The 19,608-nt window shown below is 46.7% G+C and overlaps 1 protein-coding gene across 3 annotated transcripts in view; it reads right to left on the bottom strand.

Moving 5' to 3' along the window:
- Nucleotides 1-341: 341 nt before the first annotated feature.
- Nucleotides 342-19,608, bottom strand: part of LOC135563975 (mucin-2-like) — a 31,166-nt gene continuing 11,899 nt past the window's right edge. The window contains exons 3-11 of one of the 3 annotated variants that reach the window (XM_065008301.1): nt 19,403-19,586; nt 17,121-17,582; nt 15,532-15,978; nt 9,515-9,673; nt 7,003-7,221; nt 5,634-5,734; nt 4,647-4,755; nt 3,622-3,684; nt 342-467 (exon numbers count right to left, since the gene is read on the bottom strand). In XM_065008301.1, coding sequence (XP_064864373.1) covers nt 439-467; nt 3,622-3,684; nt 4,647-4,755; nt 5,634-5,734; nt 7,003-7,221; nt 9,515-9,673; nt 15,532-15,978; nt 17,121-17,582; nt 19,403-19,586 — 1,773 coding nt within the window. In that variant the 3' untranslated portion in view covers nt 342-438. The remainder of the gene's footprint in view (nt 468-3,621; nt 3,685-4,646; nt 4,756-5,633; nt 5,735-7,002; nt 7,222-9,514; nt 9,674-15,531; nt 15,979-17,120; nt 17,583-19,402; nt 19,587-19,608) is intronic. The other 2 variants (XM_065008302.1, XM_065008303.1) reach the window with 2 other exon arrangements.

Raw genomic sequence — 19,608 nt, 5'->3', positions numbered from 1 at the left:
AGCTAATTGAAATGGTGAAATCAACTGCTGTGCTCTGGACTAAAGGAAAATTGTGTTGGGGAGAAAACATTTTTTTTAAAGTTGAGAGGCCGCAGTGTTGGGCGTAGATGCGTTTGTGTTTTGCTAACATGCTCCCTTATGGTAAGAGGCAGTGGGCATATCAGTATGTGTCGGTTGGCAGTTTGGGGTTTTAAATGTGTGAGGGTGGATGGATACACTGATACACTCACAGTCCTCAAACCTGGAGCGGCCCCTGTTGCGGCTGGGCTGGAGGGGCCCGCTGTCCTGGAGTCTGGAGTAGATGTTTAGCACCTTTGTCTTTCTCTCCTCCCTTTTCGCTCCTTCTCCCTCATCCTGCGCTCCAGCCTCCCGGGCCTTCTCCTGACCCCTGTGGAAGCCCAGCCTCGCTCCCCCGATCAGGGCAACCAGGTTCCTCCTTCACTGGAACCCCTGGTCTGGGCTGGGGCCTGGATGGGAACACAGAGATGGAGAATAATCACATGGCATTGGGCAGATTTCAAAGCCCATCTGAGTCTCAGAGGTCATCATATTGCATTCATATCCCCATAAGCAGATCTATGAGAACTAACACTGTTTATGGTTATTGGTTGGTACCTTCTTGTTTGTGGTACTCATTCACTGGTTATTGTATTTTCATGATGCTGACCCACTTAGTTTAATATTACTGTTGTGTGCCTAGTAGAGTTCCACAAAGCACTTTGAAAGTCAACATGCTAGGTGTTCTGCATTTGTGTACATATATCTTGCTACTTAAGAAATCACTTTGCAACCCCCCCCCCCCCTCACAAACACACGTTCACCTCTTTGTCCTCCCTAAACATCCCAGTCACATCACATCTCCACTCCTCTGTTCCACCAATTAGGAGTCCCATTATCTGCCAATGAAATGTCAGAATAATGCACTTCCTGGCCTGGAAGCGCAGGGACAACGAGTGCCATCAATGAAGACTCAAGGTACATCGAGCCTTGGATCGAACATCGAACTTGTGATTACAAGTTCCTTCTTTTTTTTTAAACTATAGTAGTCATTCTTTACCATAAGTGTTACTTGTGTTACCACATAAAACAAATGAGTTTCAAGCATTTCAGCATTAGGATAGTGTTAGTTAGACATTACGATCAGGAGAAAGCTTGACCAACAGAGTGATAGGGTTCAAATCTATCTTTCATCAAAAACGTCACAGGCTGTCATCATATATCATATATCGTGCTGAAAGGTCAGAGGTCAGCAGCTCAGATGGATATAGTCATGTCTCATTTGACAATCCGTCTTCCACCACAGTGAACACAATCACATCTCTACTTCAGTTTCTGTGTCGGGCACCAATTCTCAATAACAGAGGCTTTCGGGTAGTAAAATACTGTCCACCGATACAACATTTTATTTGTGTGCAACATCAATCATGTTTAGATGATTTATTTAAACGAAATTGGAAGGACCAAGGAGATGTATAATACAAATGATATCATACTGTATAGAATGCATGCCTATACACCATGAAATTAGAAGGAACGGTGACAAAATGTTAGTTCAATTGCTATCTGAAATGATGCATTTGTGCAAGTGCTTTAACATCTTACATGAACACATTTCATAATATATTTATGTTCATTATTGGACAAGACCAACTAGACTGGTCATTTTAAACATAGCGACTCTGAGACATTCTTGATACAAAATAAAAGCTTCATGAATAATTTGGTACCTTCCTTTCTGAAAGCTCCTATTCTAACATGGCCTAATCCGTGAATGCTGGGGAGTGATTGCTGGTCAGTTCAAGCTGGAAACAAGACAGTGGCCTGCTTAGAAACCATCTACAACACACAGACCAGGTTACCATACCAACAGAGCCATCTGAATTGTGGCAGATAGCTGGATTTGGCTGTGTGTAGCCAAGTCAAATCCCCTCCCTGATCTCAAAAGGCCACCGAAGACAAAAAAAAATCACACACCACCCCCCCTCTGGCCGGCTCTGCCCCTGAACACAAAAATACACACATCGACTGCCCCTCCACACAGAAACACCCCAACATCCAGTGCACCAGGAAGGAGGCAGGAAGGTTGGACTTGTATCTTTTTCTTTGTGTGTTTGAGAAAAGGATGAGCGTCAGTGAAACAATCAGTGCCATTCACCGATGCCACCCAGAGCCTCGACTCCTCTATCTGTCCAGAAGAAAGGCAGGAATAAAGGGAGGGGCGGAGGAAAAAGGCAAATCCATCCAGATTATTATTCATGGGGAGGGATTGGCCTTTTCAGGTCTCCTTTATTGGCCGGTTCGTTTTCCAACACGTCATCCTCTCTATCAGCCGCTGACAAGTGCCAATCAAAGGGCCTGGATGAATCCAGTTTTGAAAAAGGGCAAGGAGGGAGAGAAAATGATGGTGGATTTTGGAGGAGACAATGGCCTCTGAGCCCACAGTGACAGTGGTTTAGAGACAATGGTGACACAGCTACATTGTCAGTGTGTGGTCCTCTGGGTGCGGGTGGAGGAACACAACTAATCTCTACTCCAGTGTCTTTCCCTTCTCTTTCACCGGCCCTAATCTGTCCAGCTAGTGGCTCCCCGAAGCCTTCCGGAACAATCTACCAGGGTCAGTCCAGATTAGTCCTTTTTGTGGCCCGGCTCATAACGATATTCACTTAGGGCGCTAACGTCTTCAGTTACAGCTGAATGCTAAACTCTGGGGTAAACACAGGAGTGACCAGGCAGAATTGAAACAGTCATGCATTTGTACCTATGAACTAGTTATGACAGAGAGAGGGACAAAGACCTTATCAGAGAGCTCACTGGGGACAGACCACATAGCTTACTGACTTATCTTATTGCATGATGTTTCTGACTGGGTAAGTCCTTGGCCTAAGTGACATTGGCCTGTATTCTGCCTATTGGATCATGCACAGGTGGACATTATTTGGAACAAGCCACATTATAAAGCTATCAACTTGTTATAACAAATAACTACGACAACAGGGTCTGTATTTCACATTTGTCGTATATTCTTTATTTGGATGCATACTTTTAGGTCAAAATCATTTTTGGATTCGTAAATTCATACTGGCACAACATGCTGTCACCCTACAATGCTGTCCCCATAGTGTCACATTGAGCCCTAACAGTTTCACTCTATGGACTACTTAGGGAGCTCTATTGAGAGTTTTAACTGTGCCGTTCCTCCGCTTGGAAACCCAATCTCACCTAACCTATGGCCGCACAAAGCCATCCCACACACTGGGCACCTCTCAAAGTCTCTCTGACCCCGGGGCTGACCCCTCAGCGCCCTCCCCATGACCCTCTCCTGGGCTATGACCATGTCTTTGGACTCCCAGAGGTCATTGTGCACGAACACACAGACCATCACCAAGGATACCTGGGATGACATCTTGTTTTTTATGTGACAAGTTTGTTCTCGCAGAGCTGCAGTAAATAAGACCGTGTTTTGGGGTTTCTGGGTGTTTAGGGCTCCACCACAACAAACGGCTGTCTTATGTCCAATGAGCATTATGAGCGTTCCATTGCAGGCGTGTGAAATAGAGGTAATAATACAGTGGGGAAACTTTACTATCCCACATTAAGACATCTCACTAAAATGTCACTCACCTCTGTCATTTAAGGTGGTAAGGGCCTGGCTGGTTTGGTCACTTCCCTCGGACTCCTCCCCATCTGTAAGTTAACATAGATGTAGTCATGTGACACAGCTCCTGGTATCTGACCAGTGAGTGTAACCCACCAGTCATGGTGTCCTGACATCAGACAACAAGCAGTGGAGCCAAGAGGGCATGTTACATGTTACTGTGCCCTTGGCCATAGTTAATGGCTAAGTACGGTGGCCTTCATGCACGGCCGTTGAATCACAGGTACGACAACTGGGTTTATAATGGTGCTGTCACTGAGCAGCAACACGGCGAGCCACGGGCCATTAGGGCCAACATAACACAATGACTGATACAGGAGAGTCACTCAGCGTTAAAACACATGGCATGATCACAGGCGTGGTGAAATAGAGGAGAAAGTGATGAGAGGGAAGAGGGAAAAGGAGAAATCGAATGGGGAGAAAGTTTTAGCTCAAAAAGAGTGTCTCTGCTTCACCGAAGAGAGAGAAATGTGAAGGGGGTAAGTCAAACCCAATTGATCCTTCCTTTCTCTTCCCTTCCTGTGAAGCCTGTTTTCTCTGTGTTTCTGGTCCTACAGTACTTGCTCTGCCTTTGAACCCATTATTCATCAGTGTACACAAGACGGCCCCACAGGAGAGGACCACTCTGCTCGCCAGCCGGCTCTACGGAGGATTATCAGGCTTAAATGTACCGGACGCAGAGAAACACGGCCAAACACAGCGGTGACAGTAAGAACACAATGGCTTTGAATATGACCCGCTCTAGTATGGACAGAGGGGGCTTTTACAGAGACCAAACACTCATGTTAAGGACAGCCTCTTGTAGGTATTGACTGATTAAAGATAGCTGCTAAGGGTTTCCTGAGCTGTATGCTTCGTTTCAGAGAGAAGGGTTGAATGCATAATATGCAGAGCAAGCTGAAGTACAACGATTAGGAAATCAAATCAATAAGGTTGTTAAGAGATCATGTTCCTTCAGTGTGGATGTGATAAGAGTTATACGATGCAGTACCACAGCAGGACTCGCATTGGGAACTGGTGGACCCGGATATGGTGCCTGATGGACTGGAATCACTGATCCATGACGATGGTGACCTGGAACCATCCTCGGTGTGGGACTGCTGAAAACACAGGCATAAAACCGCGACACGACGATCACATTATTCATTCTGACCTGTGTTCAAACCACATTGACCAATCAGGCATGACTATTACAAAAAAACAACATTATAACCACATAATGCGTGCCAATCCCGTACCAGCACACTAGACTCTAAACCTGTGGTGTAGTAATGGTCCAGTATGCAAATAGCCTAACATGAATCATGCCCCGGGTACTCAGAACCTTTCATTGTGGTTAGACAAAATCACAGGGGGCTTATAAAACACATTGAGCCTTTCAGAGAGCAGAGGAAGCTCTCTCCTCCATCATAAAGAGGAGATGAATAGTCGATCGCGTGGAGCACCTGCATCCATTCCACTGCACCCCGGCACTCGCAGCGCTGCGTTTACCCCCTGACCCCTCACCCCTGACCCTGTCTGATCCATCCCACCAGCGGCGCATCCTCCAAAAGAGTCCCCCCTGTATAGAGCCTCATCTAAGTGTGAGTGAGTGGTCCCCCCTTTGGATAGAGCAGTGGGCTGAGTGGAGCGGGGTGTAAATAGGCTGTCTGCTCTTTCAGTGGTACAGTCACCCTCCGGTGGCCTGTGACTGATTAACTACACACCTGCTGCACTGCACGCTTCTCTCACTGTTGTTATAGTGTGTTTCAATTATCAACAACAATTTGGCTGCTTGATCTGGGATGGCAGTTACAAATTCACACCAGTTCAAGTTTATACTGTAAATAGAGGTCTTTGTCTCAGTCAGTGTCTGTGTGTTTGTATAGTCTGTGTTTAAACAACAATGTACAATAGTCATTTAAGGAGACGGATGAAAGCCACAAGGGGGGGGGGTTGTTGTGAGGGGTAGTTTAGGGGAGGGCCTACAGACACTCACCATTGTGTGCTCACCCCGTCCCTGGACTTTGCCTGTGGCGACACACCTCTCAGACACACTGCCGTCTCCACAGCTGCCAGCTGTGAGGGGCTGCAGGACGCCTGACAACAACAACACACACACACATCCATGCAGGCACGCACACACACATCAATTTGAAGGCACATACTAGATAGATAGTGTGTGCGCGTGCCAACGTGCCCGGTGTACATGCTTGCGTGTGGGTTTTCCTTTGTGTTTGAGTGTGTACACCGATATGAGTAATGCCATGTATTAGTTAAAAGTATGGTTCCTAATCTCTCTGCAAACACTGATATAAAAAGAGGGGGGAAAAACCATGGAGGAGCACCTGTCTCGCAGAAGCATGCCAGGTGCAAACACAGAATGGGAAAACATTGTTCTGGAGACACACCTAGGAGGACAGACAGACAGACGAGCTCCCTGCAATGTCTACATCTCCAGGCAGGCCACAGGGATACGTCAACGAGTGAAGAGGATTTCGTTTGATTCAATGACTGTATTCAAGGCAATTGCCAATTCAGAGGAGAATCATCACACTGAGCAATAGTATTGTCAATATCATGGAAAACAAGTTATACATATTTTGTTTGCCTATAAAACTACATTTACATTTACATTTAAGTCATTTAGCAGACGCTCTTATCCACAATATGATGTGCTTATTTCCAACAGTTTGCTCATCGACCACTTGTGTTCCTTTTACCAATTTACGGGACGTTTGCTCAGCTTTCTATGCCATTTCTTGCATCACCCAGAATGATATGCGCGTGCCGCACAGACACAATCACATCCAGATTGTGCCATTGTTAAACGAGATACTTTTGTGTGTCTGGGCTGAGGTCTCCAGGTTAATGGTAAATGCGAAGTGGTTTGATCTTTATTAATATGGCATATCATATCCCAATAAAACGTTTTGCCAAAGCCAGAAATGAGCCTCCATATCTTTATGGCCTTTCAGTTAAGAGCCTGCAGCAGCATGCCTGGGAGCAGATGAGAGGCGGTTCACACTGTAAAGACATTACTCTCAAGGCCGGCCAACGACTGGCAGGCACACACCCATAACGCTGCTTGGTATTCCCCTGTCCAGGCTATTCTACAGAATACTCCTCTGTCTGGATTTTCCCTGTTGTGAAATCAACGGTTTTTCTGTTTCTATCAAAGGTCATAGCCTGGCTCATTGTAACTGATGTTACAGAAACTGTCGAAGGAGTGAGTTTTCATCTAATCTTATTGAGACAATGTCTCAAACACAGTGTGTATATAAAGACGTGTGTCAGTCCAATCACATTCACTGACTCACAAATGAATCCCAGACTGGGTTGGGTGTTGAGGTGTAAATCAGGGCTACCTGTAGTATACCGCGTTGGACTAAGAGGTCTTCTGGCTCGGAGCGCCGCTGTGTGGCCCGTTGTTCCGTCCTCTGTTGGGGAGTACATGTCCTGACCAGCGAGCCAGTGGGGCTCCACAGGGTCCGACCGGTCCAGGAGCAGGAGCTGCACACGGGACAGGGAGCCCAGGTCCCCTGAGTCACAGCCCACTGTCAGAGCAGCCAGGCCTGGGGACATCTCTGCAGAGGTGGCATACAGTATACAGGACAACTGAAGCATTATGTGAAACAGCAGATCCAACACATCAGAACTAAAGCATTAAACATTGACTAATGGAGTCCATGGCATTAGTCAGTCCATCTACTAACTCATTTCATTTTCTTTCTTGACATTTAGCAGACACTCTTATCAAGAGCACGTACATACATTTTCATGCTGATCCCCTGTGGGATGCGAACCCACAACCCTGGTGTTGCAAGAGACATGCTCTACCAACTGAGCTACAAGGGACTCAACAAACAATACATTAGTCAGGACCAGAGTGACCACCTTCTCTGATGACCTGTGTGCAGGGGGTTATCACAGGGACTCCTGGATAACCAGGGATAGGCCAGAGATAGCCTCTCTGAACCAGATTAGCGGTAGAGGAAATAGTCCTGTTGTATGGATCAGTGAGGTGTGTGTGCAAATATGACTGACAACCCTCCAGCTCCACCCCCCCAGTCCTAGGCTCCAAAGTTCTCTGTCACGGCCAATTAAAAGGGGATCAGTAACAGTGTGGGCTCCCTGCCCATGCAAATCCTCGGCCCACGCCGTCCAGGCGGAGAGCAGGGTGTGGAGCTGCTGTTCCCTGGGAGGGGATTTCACACAGCTGCTGGGCTGGAGCTGCCTCATATCACGCTCTGCTGCAGGTCAACCCTGCTTCTCCTCTCAATGCACTCTCAGTCCCACCATCTCACAGCCATAGTGGAATGCATTGTGTTTTATAGCGCATAAAAAGTATCACATCTGGATAGTTTTCTAGTTAAGTACAGTACAGCTTTTTTTTACAGTATGTCCTTTGAGCGACTAACTTTTAGAGACTTTGAGCGACTTGAAATGAATTCCACCTAGATCAGGGGAAGACAACCCTGTTCCTGGAGTGATGCAGGTACTGCAGGATGACGTTCCAACTAGGCACCACACCTGACCAACAGAGCTAATTCCTCAGTTCAGTGATTCCCTACATTCAACACACCTGGTCTTCCAGGTCAGTTAAATCAAAAACATGACCTGCATGTGGACCTCTAGGACCAGGGTTGCCTACCCCTATCATAGGGAATGCTCCTGCCTCTACAATGTGTTGCGTGTGTCTCTGGGTGTGTTTCTGTTTGTAAGGTAAACCCCTTCAGGTGAGAAAAAAAGAACTGTCTGTCTGATTGATTAAGGAGTTGTGGTGAAGGAAGTCCCGTGGTGAAACACATTGTGATGACACACTTTCAGTTAGGCTGGGAGTTAACCCCCTCATTAGCCATGACAATGCAGCCCATTGTAAAGACACACTGTTACAGATAACAAGGGTCTAACCCAGTGATTAAAGTGTTAACTAGCTATACTGCCACCCAGACGGAGAGTGGAGAGTGGACATACACACTTGGCTGCCTGTGAGTCATTAGCAAAGTTTAAGAGGTCAGTCAGTTTAAGACAGTTTTACATGTATTTTCTTTCCAGGCTCTATACTGATAATATATGTCTATATTTGTCAATTGAGGAAGATGTTACACCACTGACATGATCCCACCACATCCTCAGGGTAAAGGTCATGGAGGTCAGAAGGAGGTTCAGGTCAAGCGAGCAGGTTAAACATCCTAAACACCTTGTCAGGGATTAGAGGGGATGAGAGAAGCTTGAGGAAGTCCTCAGTGAGTTGAGAGAATCATTGTCTGTGTTGGGTAATGTTCCACTTCACAGCTCACTGAACTGACCAACCTCAGGAGACACACACACACACACACGCATTTACTGTACACACACAAAGACGTGACACACTGTTCCACAACAGAGCGCTGAGATACACACATCACCGTCACACCCCAGTCCATTACATTAGAGAGGCTGAGGAAGGAGAGCATGTCTCATTAATGGTGTTCAGACAAACATGGGCCACAACAACAACAACAAATAGGAAAAAGACAATCAGGTGCCGTGACCTTTGCATTGACATAACTGTCTAAATAATGCAAATTCATTTTAAAACCATAGACTGCCCAGGTAGAAACAACTCTAAACATCAGGTACATTCCACAAGTAGCTGGTTAAGCATTCACTTGCTCTAAAACAAATAAAACGGTTAATTCACCAACTTTGATACAAAGTAAAAAGCCAACGACATACAACAAAGCTCTTCTTTTCCAAGTGTCTACAGTTAGAGGAGCACATGTTTGACATAAATATAGAGCACATTTCTGATGTAATCATTTTGTAGACCCTTGACAGGTGTGACATCAGTGGTATTTTATACGATCTGCTGGACATAATGTGGGTGTACAGGACCTGTACCAGGTGGGCTGCAGTCTGCTGGGCTGAGTGGCTGATCTAGGGACAGACAGGAGCCGGTCCGCGGGGCGATGGCCTCCAGTTCATCAAACACATGGGACTGGCTAGAGCTGACCTGAGAACAGCGGGACCAGGAGGACACTGTGTCACTGCCACCTGAAACAGCACAAGCAGGTTGGGCATATCACATAGAGAACATACTACTGTACTGTGTTACATGATGCAATAGAAATGGAGGATCCGTTCCGAGCAGAACCCCTATTTATTTATTTACAGTGTTCCGACCAGCATAATAAAGTTCTGAACCGGTTCGAACCCCCAAAAAGTTCATTTTCGTTCTTTTTTTACCCTGTGAAATCAACATCGTTCTTTCATTTAGTCCACCAAGAAACGTGGGTAGAGCAGCTTGCTTTAGAACGTGTAAGCTAGTTGTTTACATGTTTGAGAACAGATAAGTGCAGGCGAGAGATGTGACTGAAATTTTACGGGTGGGGAGAGAGCAAGAGAGAGGGGTGGACGTGGAGGGGGCTTGGCTTGAAGTGCTGAGCATCATGACATGATGTGAATTGGAATATGTTTATGCTATTACTAGCATCATGACTTCACTGAATTACAGAATTACAATATATATTAGACATTAGGGGGAAAAAATGTGATCAAAAATGTACATTATTACATTATTAACTGGTTCAAGATTTAAAAGTAACGGTTCTGTTCTGCAACACTAGAGATCACTTTCTTTCCCGGTTCTGTTTCCATTCTTCTAAAAGAAAAATGGGTTTTCGCTGCTCCCTGAACTGGTTCCAACACCTGGTTGTAACTCAAGTAGTGCCTGACTGCCTGTCCCCTCTAGGCTTCACAGAGACGGCTCGGTATCATACCCATGCACACACAACAAACACACACTTCACCCAGACACCCAACAAACTCCCACTCCTTCTTGCCCTGAGCCAGTGTCATCAACCCTCCACCCCCACCACCAAACCAGGACCTCCACGGGAGAGGATGCCCCCCCAGGTGGAGTCTGTGTCAGCCTACACAGAGCCAGTCAGACCCTGGGGCTACGGGAGATGGTACTATACACACAGGAGCCACGCTCTCCCTCTAAGCCCTCATTACCACATACCTCACTCACAGGACAGGCCAAACCACCGCCCTTAAATCACTCTTTACTTGACTCTTCTCAAAACAGTCAAAACACACCTGTTTTCTTTGCTTTTTTTTGTAACGGTAACTGAAAATGGTGTGCTGAGGGTTTCTGTCATGATGACAGCCTTAGAGAATGAGCGCTTCTTATTTCGTATGGAAATGTAAAACAGATATCAGACACACATAATATATACACACGCAAATAAAGAACACACAAACTCAGCTCCTTTACGTCTGACGGCACGCACACACACACACACACACACACACACACACACACACACACACACACACACACACACACACACACACACACACACACACACACACACACACACACACACACACACACACACACACACACACAGACATACACACACACACACCATTGTGCATTCCAGTGCCTCGGCTCTCTACTCAGAGAGACAATGGAGGGACTTGACTTGACACTTTAAAGCATATTGCTGCTGTCAAGTCAGCCGTCATTCTGAGTGCTACGGAGTCGGGACTGTGGTGTTGGTGGATAGGGGGGCGTGGGGGCAAGGCCAGGCAGGGCAGGAAGGAGTCAGCCAAGACAAGGTTCCTCTGTGTCCCCATGTACCCCCCCTGTCCCCCCACTCTGGCCACACCGTGGGGCTGAAAGGCTGGGTGGTGTCCTGGGTCTGGGTGGTGGAGAGGCCAGGCCAGGGCACCACAATAGGCCAGCGTCCCACTCCATTGTCAAGGACAGTTACACTCTGGAGATGATGCTCAATGAGGGGTCGCCTTGGGGTCACCCTCTGATTGTTGGGCCCTGGCGTGAGGACCTGAAAGGGAGCTGAGAGGAGCACACAAAGAGAGGACCCCATCTGAAAAGGACTGCAGAGGGGTGAGGGGTTCCTGCACACCAAATACACCCACACACACACGAGAGGGATCATTAGCCTGTATAACACTCTGCCCAAGACATTGACATCCCCAACTATGGGAATGAAATTGAGCAAATTCAGCAACATTTCTATTTTGTTCTCACATACATTATAGCGTCGATATTTTAATATGGAAAAAATAACAAACTTTATCTTATATATTGCTTGCATATTGAATATAAACTCAGCAAAAAAGAAACATCCTCTCATTGTCAACTGTGTTTATTTTCAGAAAACTTATATTGTAAATATTTGTATGAACATAACAAGATTCAACAACTGAGACATAAACTGAACAAGTTCCACAGACATGTGACTAACATAAATGGAATAATGTGTCCCTAAACAAAGGGGGGGTCAAAATCAAAAGTAACAGTGTGGTCACCAGCTGCATTAAGTACTGAAGTGCATCTCCTCCTCATGGACTGCACCAGATTTGCCAGTTCTTGCTGTGAGATGTGCTGGGCTCTTCACTGGCCATGGCAGAACACTGACATTCCTGTCTTGCAGGAAATCACACACAGAACGAGCAGTATGGCTGGTGGCATTGTTATGCTGGAGGGTCATGTCAGGATGAGCCTGCGGGAAGGGTACCACATGAGGGAGGTGGATGTCTTCCCTGTAACGCACAGCGTTGAGATTGCCTGCAATGACAACAAGCTCAGTCCAATGATGCTGTAACACACCGCCCCAGACCATGACGGACCCTCCACTTCCAAATCGATCCCGCTCCAGAGTACAGGCCTCGGCGTAACGCTCATTCCTTCGACGATAAACGCGAATCCGACCATCACCCCTGGTGAGACAAAACCTCGACACGTCAGTGAAGAGCACTTTTTGCCAGTCCTGTCTGATCCAGCGACGGTGGGTTTGTGCCCATAGGCGATTTTGTTGCCGGTGATGTCTGGTGAGGACCTGCCTTACAACAGGCCTACAAGCCCTCAGTCCAGCCTCTGTCAGTTTATTGGGGACAGTCTGAGCACTGATGGAGGGATTGTGCATTCATGGTGTAACTCGGGCAGTTGTTGTTGCCATCCTGTACCTGTCCTGCAGGTGTGATGTTCGGATGTACCGATCCTGTGCAGGTGTTGTTACAAGTGGTCTGCCGCTGTGAGGACGATCAACTGTCCGTCCTGTCTCCCTGTAGCGCTGTCTTAGGCGTCTCACAGTACGGACATTGCAATTTATTGCTCTGGCAACATCTCCAGTCCTCATGCCTCCTTGCAGCATGCCTAAGTCACGTTCACGCAGATGAGCAGGGACCCTGGGTATCTTTCTTTTGGTGTTTTTCAGACAGTAGAAAGGCCTCTTTAGTGGTCAAGGTTTTCATAACTGTAACCTTAATTGCCGTCTGTAAGCTGTTAGTGTCTTAACGACCGTTCCACAGGTGCAAGTTAATTAATTGTTTATAGGTCATTGAACAAGCATAGGAAACAGTGTTTAAACCCTTTACAATGAAGATCTGTGAAGATATTTGGATTTTTACAAATTATCTTTGAAAGACAGGGTCCTGAAAAAGGGCCGTTTCTTTTTTTGCTGAGTTTAGAATTGTAGAATGTTGAAATGTTTTCACCAAAACCTGGGTCTGTCTACATCTGTGTGAAATATTTTTATTTTATAATTAATTTAATTTAACCTTATTTAACTAGGCAAGTCAGTTAAGAACAAATTCTTATTCTACATTTATTTCTGTGTGAAATAAATGAACCAGTGACTTGCTCTGCAACTGCCCCGTAGAGAACAGTGTACCACCATATAGCTGTATCTCCTCCATAGAGAACAATGTGCCACCATATAGCTGTATCTCCTCCATAGAGAACAACGTGCCACCATATAGCTGTATCTCCTCCATAGAGAACAATGTGCCACCATATAGCTGTATCTCCTCCATAGAGAACAATGTGCCACCATATAGCTGTATCTCCTCCATAGAGAACAATGTGCCACCATATAGCTGTATCTCCCCATAGAGAACAATGTGCCACCATATAGCTGTATCTCCCCATAGAGAACAATGTGCCACCATATAGCTGTATCTCCTCCATAGAGAACAATGTGCCACCATATAGCTGTATCTCCTCCACAGAGAACAATATGCCACCACCATAAAGATGTATCTCCTCCATAGAGAACAATGTGCCACCACCATATACTGTAGCTGTATCTCCTCCATAGAGAACAATGTGCCACCACTATATAGCTGTATCTCCTCCATAGAGAACAATATGCCACCACCATAAAGCTGTATCTCCTCCATAGAGAACAATGTGCCACAACCATATACTGTCGCTGTATCTCCTCCATAGAGAACAATGTGCCACCACTATATAGCTGTATCTCCTCCATAGAGAGCAGCAGGCCACCATATAGCTGTATCTCCTCCATAGAGAACAGCATGCCACCATATAGCTGTATCTCCCCATAGAGAACAGCATGCCACCAAAAAGCTGTATCTCCTCCATAGAGAGCAGCATGCCACCATATAGCTGTATCTCCCCATAGAGAACAGCATGCCACCATATAGCTGTATCTCCCCATAGAGAACAGCATGCCACCATATAGCTGTATCTCCCCATAGAGAACAGCATGCCACCATATAGCTGTATCTCCTCCATAGAGAGCAGCATGCCACCATATAGCTGTATCTCCTCCATAGAGAGCAGCATGCCACCATATAGCTGTATCTCCTCCATAGAGAACAGCATGCCACCATATAGAACTGTAGCTATCTATGATAGAGAAATGGTCACAATGTATATGTAAAAGCAATAATTGATGATATTTCTCTGTCTGCTTTTGTATGTTCTGTATAAAATGTACATCAAAAAAATTGTACATGGTACCAATTTGTGATGTTTTCTTTCTTGATCATGTGACATATGCTATTATAGAAGCCAGGTGTGTGTGCCGACTATTTACAGTGAGGAAAGGCCTAAGGCCGGGAATGTTTGTGTTTTATTTTCATCTTTCATTTATGCACTTGATTGATTTTTGGGGCACCGTGATGTTCTAATAAACATATTTATGTAACTTTCAAGCCTCAGTTTTGAATGTATTCCTTTTTTCAACAGTGTGCTGGTCGAAATCTCTTTCAGTGTTCTTATTTTGAGTCCTACGCACCTGGAACCGATACTAATCAGTAGAAAGGACCTTAGAAGAGCGCAGACGGCTTCTCATCACTTCTGTTAGAGAATGAAAATCCCGACACAATTTCCCAATTGTTTGCTCTCTTTTCATAGTCTTTCATAAAGCCCCCCATAAAAGTCAGATGTCAGTGGCCCCGTCCTTTATCTCTATTCTAAATGGTAAATTAGCTGCGACGGAAAGCCACTATATTCTATTGTGGACCGTAGCTCTAACTGTTTCCCCCGTCAGCGTGAGGTGGTCAGTGTGGATTTATGACCATCGGCTACACGTCTCCCTTTCAGCGACCGGGAGAATGGCGAGAGTGCGGGGAAGCCGCGGCTGAGTGGGGACGGCACACGAGGCAGGGAACCCCCCACTCCCTCCTATTGTGAAGGGGCCTCGCGCGCCTTTGAACTGGGAATCAAACGGTACCAGCTCTTCATCAAAAAGAGTCCTCTTTCCATTGCTGCTTTAAAGGGGAAACAAAACCGGGCTGACAGCAGAACCTCACAATGCAGAGCGGCGATGGGGACAGGAACATCTGATCTGAGGAGGGAGGCTTTGATTTCCTCTGTTGTCTGTTGGCTGCCGTCTCTTTGTACCAGGGAAGATGTCCAGCCATGTTGTGGACAATCAGCCCCGTGGCGCTAGGTAAGGGGCACCAGTGCAGGCTGCTGCTGGGCGGGAGGGAGGCTGGGAAGGAGGCTGGGAGGGAGGCTGGGAAGGAGGTGGGGAGGGAGGCTGGGAAGGAGGCGGGGAGGGAGGCTGGGAGGGAGGCTGGGAAGGATGCTGTGAAAGGCCCATATGGGACAGGCAGAGATCATTACTCACCTCTGACAGGAGAGATGGGGGGAAGGACTGACCAGCGGTGTGATGTCCAGTCCTGCCTCTCCACCACCACAGGAGATGAGGTCAAACTTAACCCTAACCCTGACCCTGGTCGGGTAGTTATCCTGCACTGTTGTGGGCTGGGGCAGGACTTCCAGGTGTCTGATGGGAAAGCTAGGGTAGTAGGGTCTGGGTTGGGGTCCAGGGATGGGTCTGGGTAGGGTGGGAGAACATGGCCTGGCTGGGGCTCCGTGGTGGTCCAGTCAGGTGGGCAGTGTTGGGCCTGGTGAGGGAGGGGATGGTGTTGAGGGTGGTGAGGGGCTGGGTTTGGGGGCTGGTGTGCTGGGGGGTCATGTGGGGTGCAGGAGGCCAGAGCAGACAGGGACATGGAAGAGGAGCCATGCTGGGAGAGAGGAGAGCCACCCTCTGAGTCCAGGTCACTCAGATTCGCTGTAAAAATTAAAAAGGATATATGGAATAATTATCCTTCCATTTGATATGATAGGAAAGCAAGCCTTGGCTACAACTAAACATTCAAGTATGTGTACAAAATCACAGAATATTTAAGGATTTTGATCACCCACACTACCGTTCAAAAGTTTGCAAAGAAAAAGCCATATCTCAGACTGGCCAATAAAAATAAAAGATTAAGATGGGCAAAAGAACACAGACACTGGACAGAGGAACTTGTCTAGAAGGCCAGCATGCCAGAGTTGCCTCTTCACTGTTGACGTTGAGACTGGTGTTTTGCGGGTACTATTTAATGAAGCCAGTTTAGGACTTGTGAGGCGTCTATTTCTCAAACTAGACATTCTAATGTACTTTTCATCTTGCTCAGTTGTGCACCGGGGCCTCCCACTCCTCTTTCTACTGTATTCTGGTTAGAGCCAGTTTGCTCTGTTCTGTGAAGGGAATAGTACACAGCAGTGTACAAGATCTTCAGTTTCTTGGCAATTTCACGCATGGAATAGCCTTAATTTCTCAGAAAAAGAATAGACTGACGAGTTTCAGAAGAAAGTTCTTTGTTTCTAGCCATTTTGAGCCTTCAAACCCACAAATGCTGATTCTCCAAATACTCAACTAGTCTAAAGAAGGCCAGTTTTATTGCTTCTTTAATACGAACAGTTTTCACTAAAGAAGGACAGTTTTATTGCTTCTTTAATCCTAACAGTTTTCAGCTGTGCTAACATAATTGCAAAAGGGTTTTCTAATGATCAATTAGCCTTTTAAAATGATCAACTTGGATTAGCTAACACAACGTGCCATTCGAACACAGAAGTGATGGTCTCTGATAATATAAATATTCCATTAAAAATAAGCTGTTTCCAGCTGCAACATTCATTTACATCATTAACAATGTCTACACTGTATTTCTGATAAATTCGATGCTCATTTTATTGCACAAAACAAATGTGCTTTTCTTTAAAAAACAAAGACATTTCTAAGTGACCCTAAACTTTTGAACGGTAGTGTACAACAGTTACAGTAATTATGAATTTCTACATTTATGAAACAACTAGTAGCCCATGGGGAATGCAACAGCTTTGAATACATTTCACTTCAATTGTTTCAAAGCAGCGTAGGTACAATACCACACAGAGGACTGCTCCGGCCACTACCCAGGTCTGTGCTTCGGCTGAACTGGCTGGATGGTGGGCGGCTAAAGTCTGAGAGAGAACCCTCACAGACACTAGGGATTGGAGAAACTGAGGGGTCTATGTCCTCAGGACCAGAATTGGGCTCCTGGTCTGGCCTTGGAGGGCGGAAGGCCCCTGAGGAAGCCGAAGTGCCTTCATCCATCTCTTTAACACCATCATCTGTTTCCTTCTCTCCTTTCTGAGTATGGACATGAGGTAGGGCTGATGATGGAGCAGGGTTGTATCCAGTCCCCTGCTGCCCAGAGTCGGTGACAGTAGAGGATGTTGGACTTGGACAGACTGAGAGCTCAGGGGAGGCTCTGCTGGGAGAGGGGGAGACTGGCACTGGTACACAGGGAACAACAACAGCTAAGCGCCTCCCTCTGGTGGTGCTGCAGTGCTGCAGGCTCCTGGAGTCTGCAATAGACAGGGTAAATACATGATTTAATTCAAGCAGATATGACCGGGGGGGGGGGGGGGGGGTATTTCTCTCCTGTAATTCAATACAGATTTTGATTAGTCTAATTTACGATGATACTGTCTTGTCAGAGACTGTCTCAACCTAGGCAAGGTGTGTGCTGGGGATACAAGCTTTTAACTTTTGGCATTGGGCATTGTTCAGTTCTGACAAAGAAAGGTGGTGAATAGTTAACATGTGGGGTCCTCAGAGAGGGTCATCTATAAATGGTATTCATCATCTTTTACAGCTCAAAGGCGTCTCTGCCAATAGCTGCCAGTGACATTTTCTTCCCCACTTTAGTGAGGCCCGGAGCAAACATTGTTTTCCCTGCTGTGTGGGTCAGTGCTCTAACAAAGACTGAAGAAACCCCATCCTGTTGGACCAGCTGCCCAATTCCCATCTTAATATTATATATTCAGAATGCTACCCAGTACTGGAGGCAGGGCTATTTATAAAAACTTGATTCATCATGATTTGTCATTCATTTGACATTATTCCACCCACATATCAATTAACTGATCCAAATCCTACATCTTGGCAGCTTATCCTCCTTTCCTGAGAGCAGCGTTAGAATATCCTGATTAAGATGTCTGTATCTCCTAGAAGACATCTGTTATACCTCTACTCTGTCACACTCCTCTCCTCCTGCACCTGAATCTGAACTTCACACTACCTGGGAACTCTCTCCTCAGCCACTCTCTCTCTTCTCCACACTCCTCTTTTCATCCCCCTCTCAGATCCCTTCCACGAACATCAGCTCCAGCCGACACCAGCCCTCTTCCTTCTCCCCTCTCTCTACTCTTCTTCTGTGCCTATGCACACTCCTCTTTTCTTTGCGGTGTTGGGGGGGGGGGGGGGTCGGGGGGGTGAGACAATGCACTCTTGTTTCCTGGGGGTCTGTGTGACAGAAAGGAGTCAGCGGTAGCAGGGGGATACAGAGAGCTGCACTGGAGGAGAGCACATTTCTGCACTATTCTCCTCTCACAATGCCCTGCACTTCCCATCTGTTACACACACATGAAGTGCGTGTGTGTATGTGTGTGTGTGTGTGTATGTATGTATGTATGTGTGTCTGCCTGTATATGAATGCCATGTGTCAGGGGCACACAGCTACACACACCCCTCCCGCTAATACCGCACAGCGCGTTTCCCTCAGGGACCAGGGTCAGGGACGATTGTGTTGAAGCCGACCACCATATGGTAGAATAATTGGTTTTTAGAACCCGGTTCCAGAGCAGAGAAATACCCCAATCCCCCTGGTTCCCCCTTGGCTCCTCACACTCGTCTCAAAGCCGTGTGCTGCAGTGTGGCTATGGCCCTGGCAGGGGGCAAATGCCTTCACATCAGAGGCAGGGCCCTGAAAGGAGCGGCAGGTATGCTGGCACAGCCTTTCATTGGCTAACACCCTAGCAGAGGACCACCAGGAGGGCGGCGCTATGGACACTTCCTCCCCAGAGCAGAAAGAGAGGGATTAGGCCTTAACAAAGTGGGCCGAGGGATGGATTAAGGACTAACGAAGGCCCAGGTGGTTACCTCCACCGCTCTAACACTGAGACCTAGTTCCCTAATGAGCAACGGTGTGGGATCAAAAGCAACAATGCCCTATGATACCACAAGGTTATCTGTCTCTGAAGATGAAATAAACAATACATACTTCATTAATCACTTGAGGGAGAATTGTGGGATTAATAAACTATTTATTATCTTATCTTGTACGTTGTTGTTGCACAGTATATTGTATTGTCTAAGCAGCAGGAAGGCTTTTGCTGTGGCTCACCTGCACATGAATGCGTCTTCAGGCCGCCAAGGGTGTGTCTTTGTTGGGTCAATTCCTGGCGAGGAGGACGTGGCCTGGGGTTACTGGATAGGAGATGTGGGGTTCTGAGGTTTGCAGGACAGGCCTTCATGTGAACCAGGAAACGAGGACACAGAGAAGGACGTCCATCACGGACAGTGTGGTCCTGAAAGGGACATCAAAAACAT

The sequence above is a fragment of the Oncorhynchus nerka genome, linkage group LG23 (genome assembly GCF_034236695.1).
Source record: "Oncorhynchus nerka isolate Pitt River linkage group LG23, Oner_Uvic_2.0, whole genome shotgun sequence".
Classification (NCBI taxonomy): domain Eukaryota; kingdom Metazoa; phylum Chordata; class Actinopteri; order Salmoniformes; family Salmonidae; genus Oncorhynchus; species Oncorhynchus nerka.
This window is presented reverse-complemented; position numbering and strand designations above follow the sequence as displayed.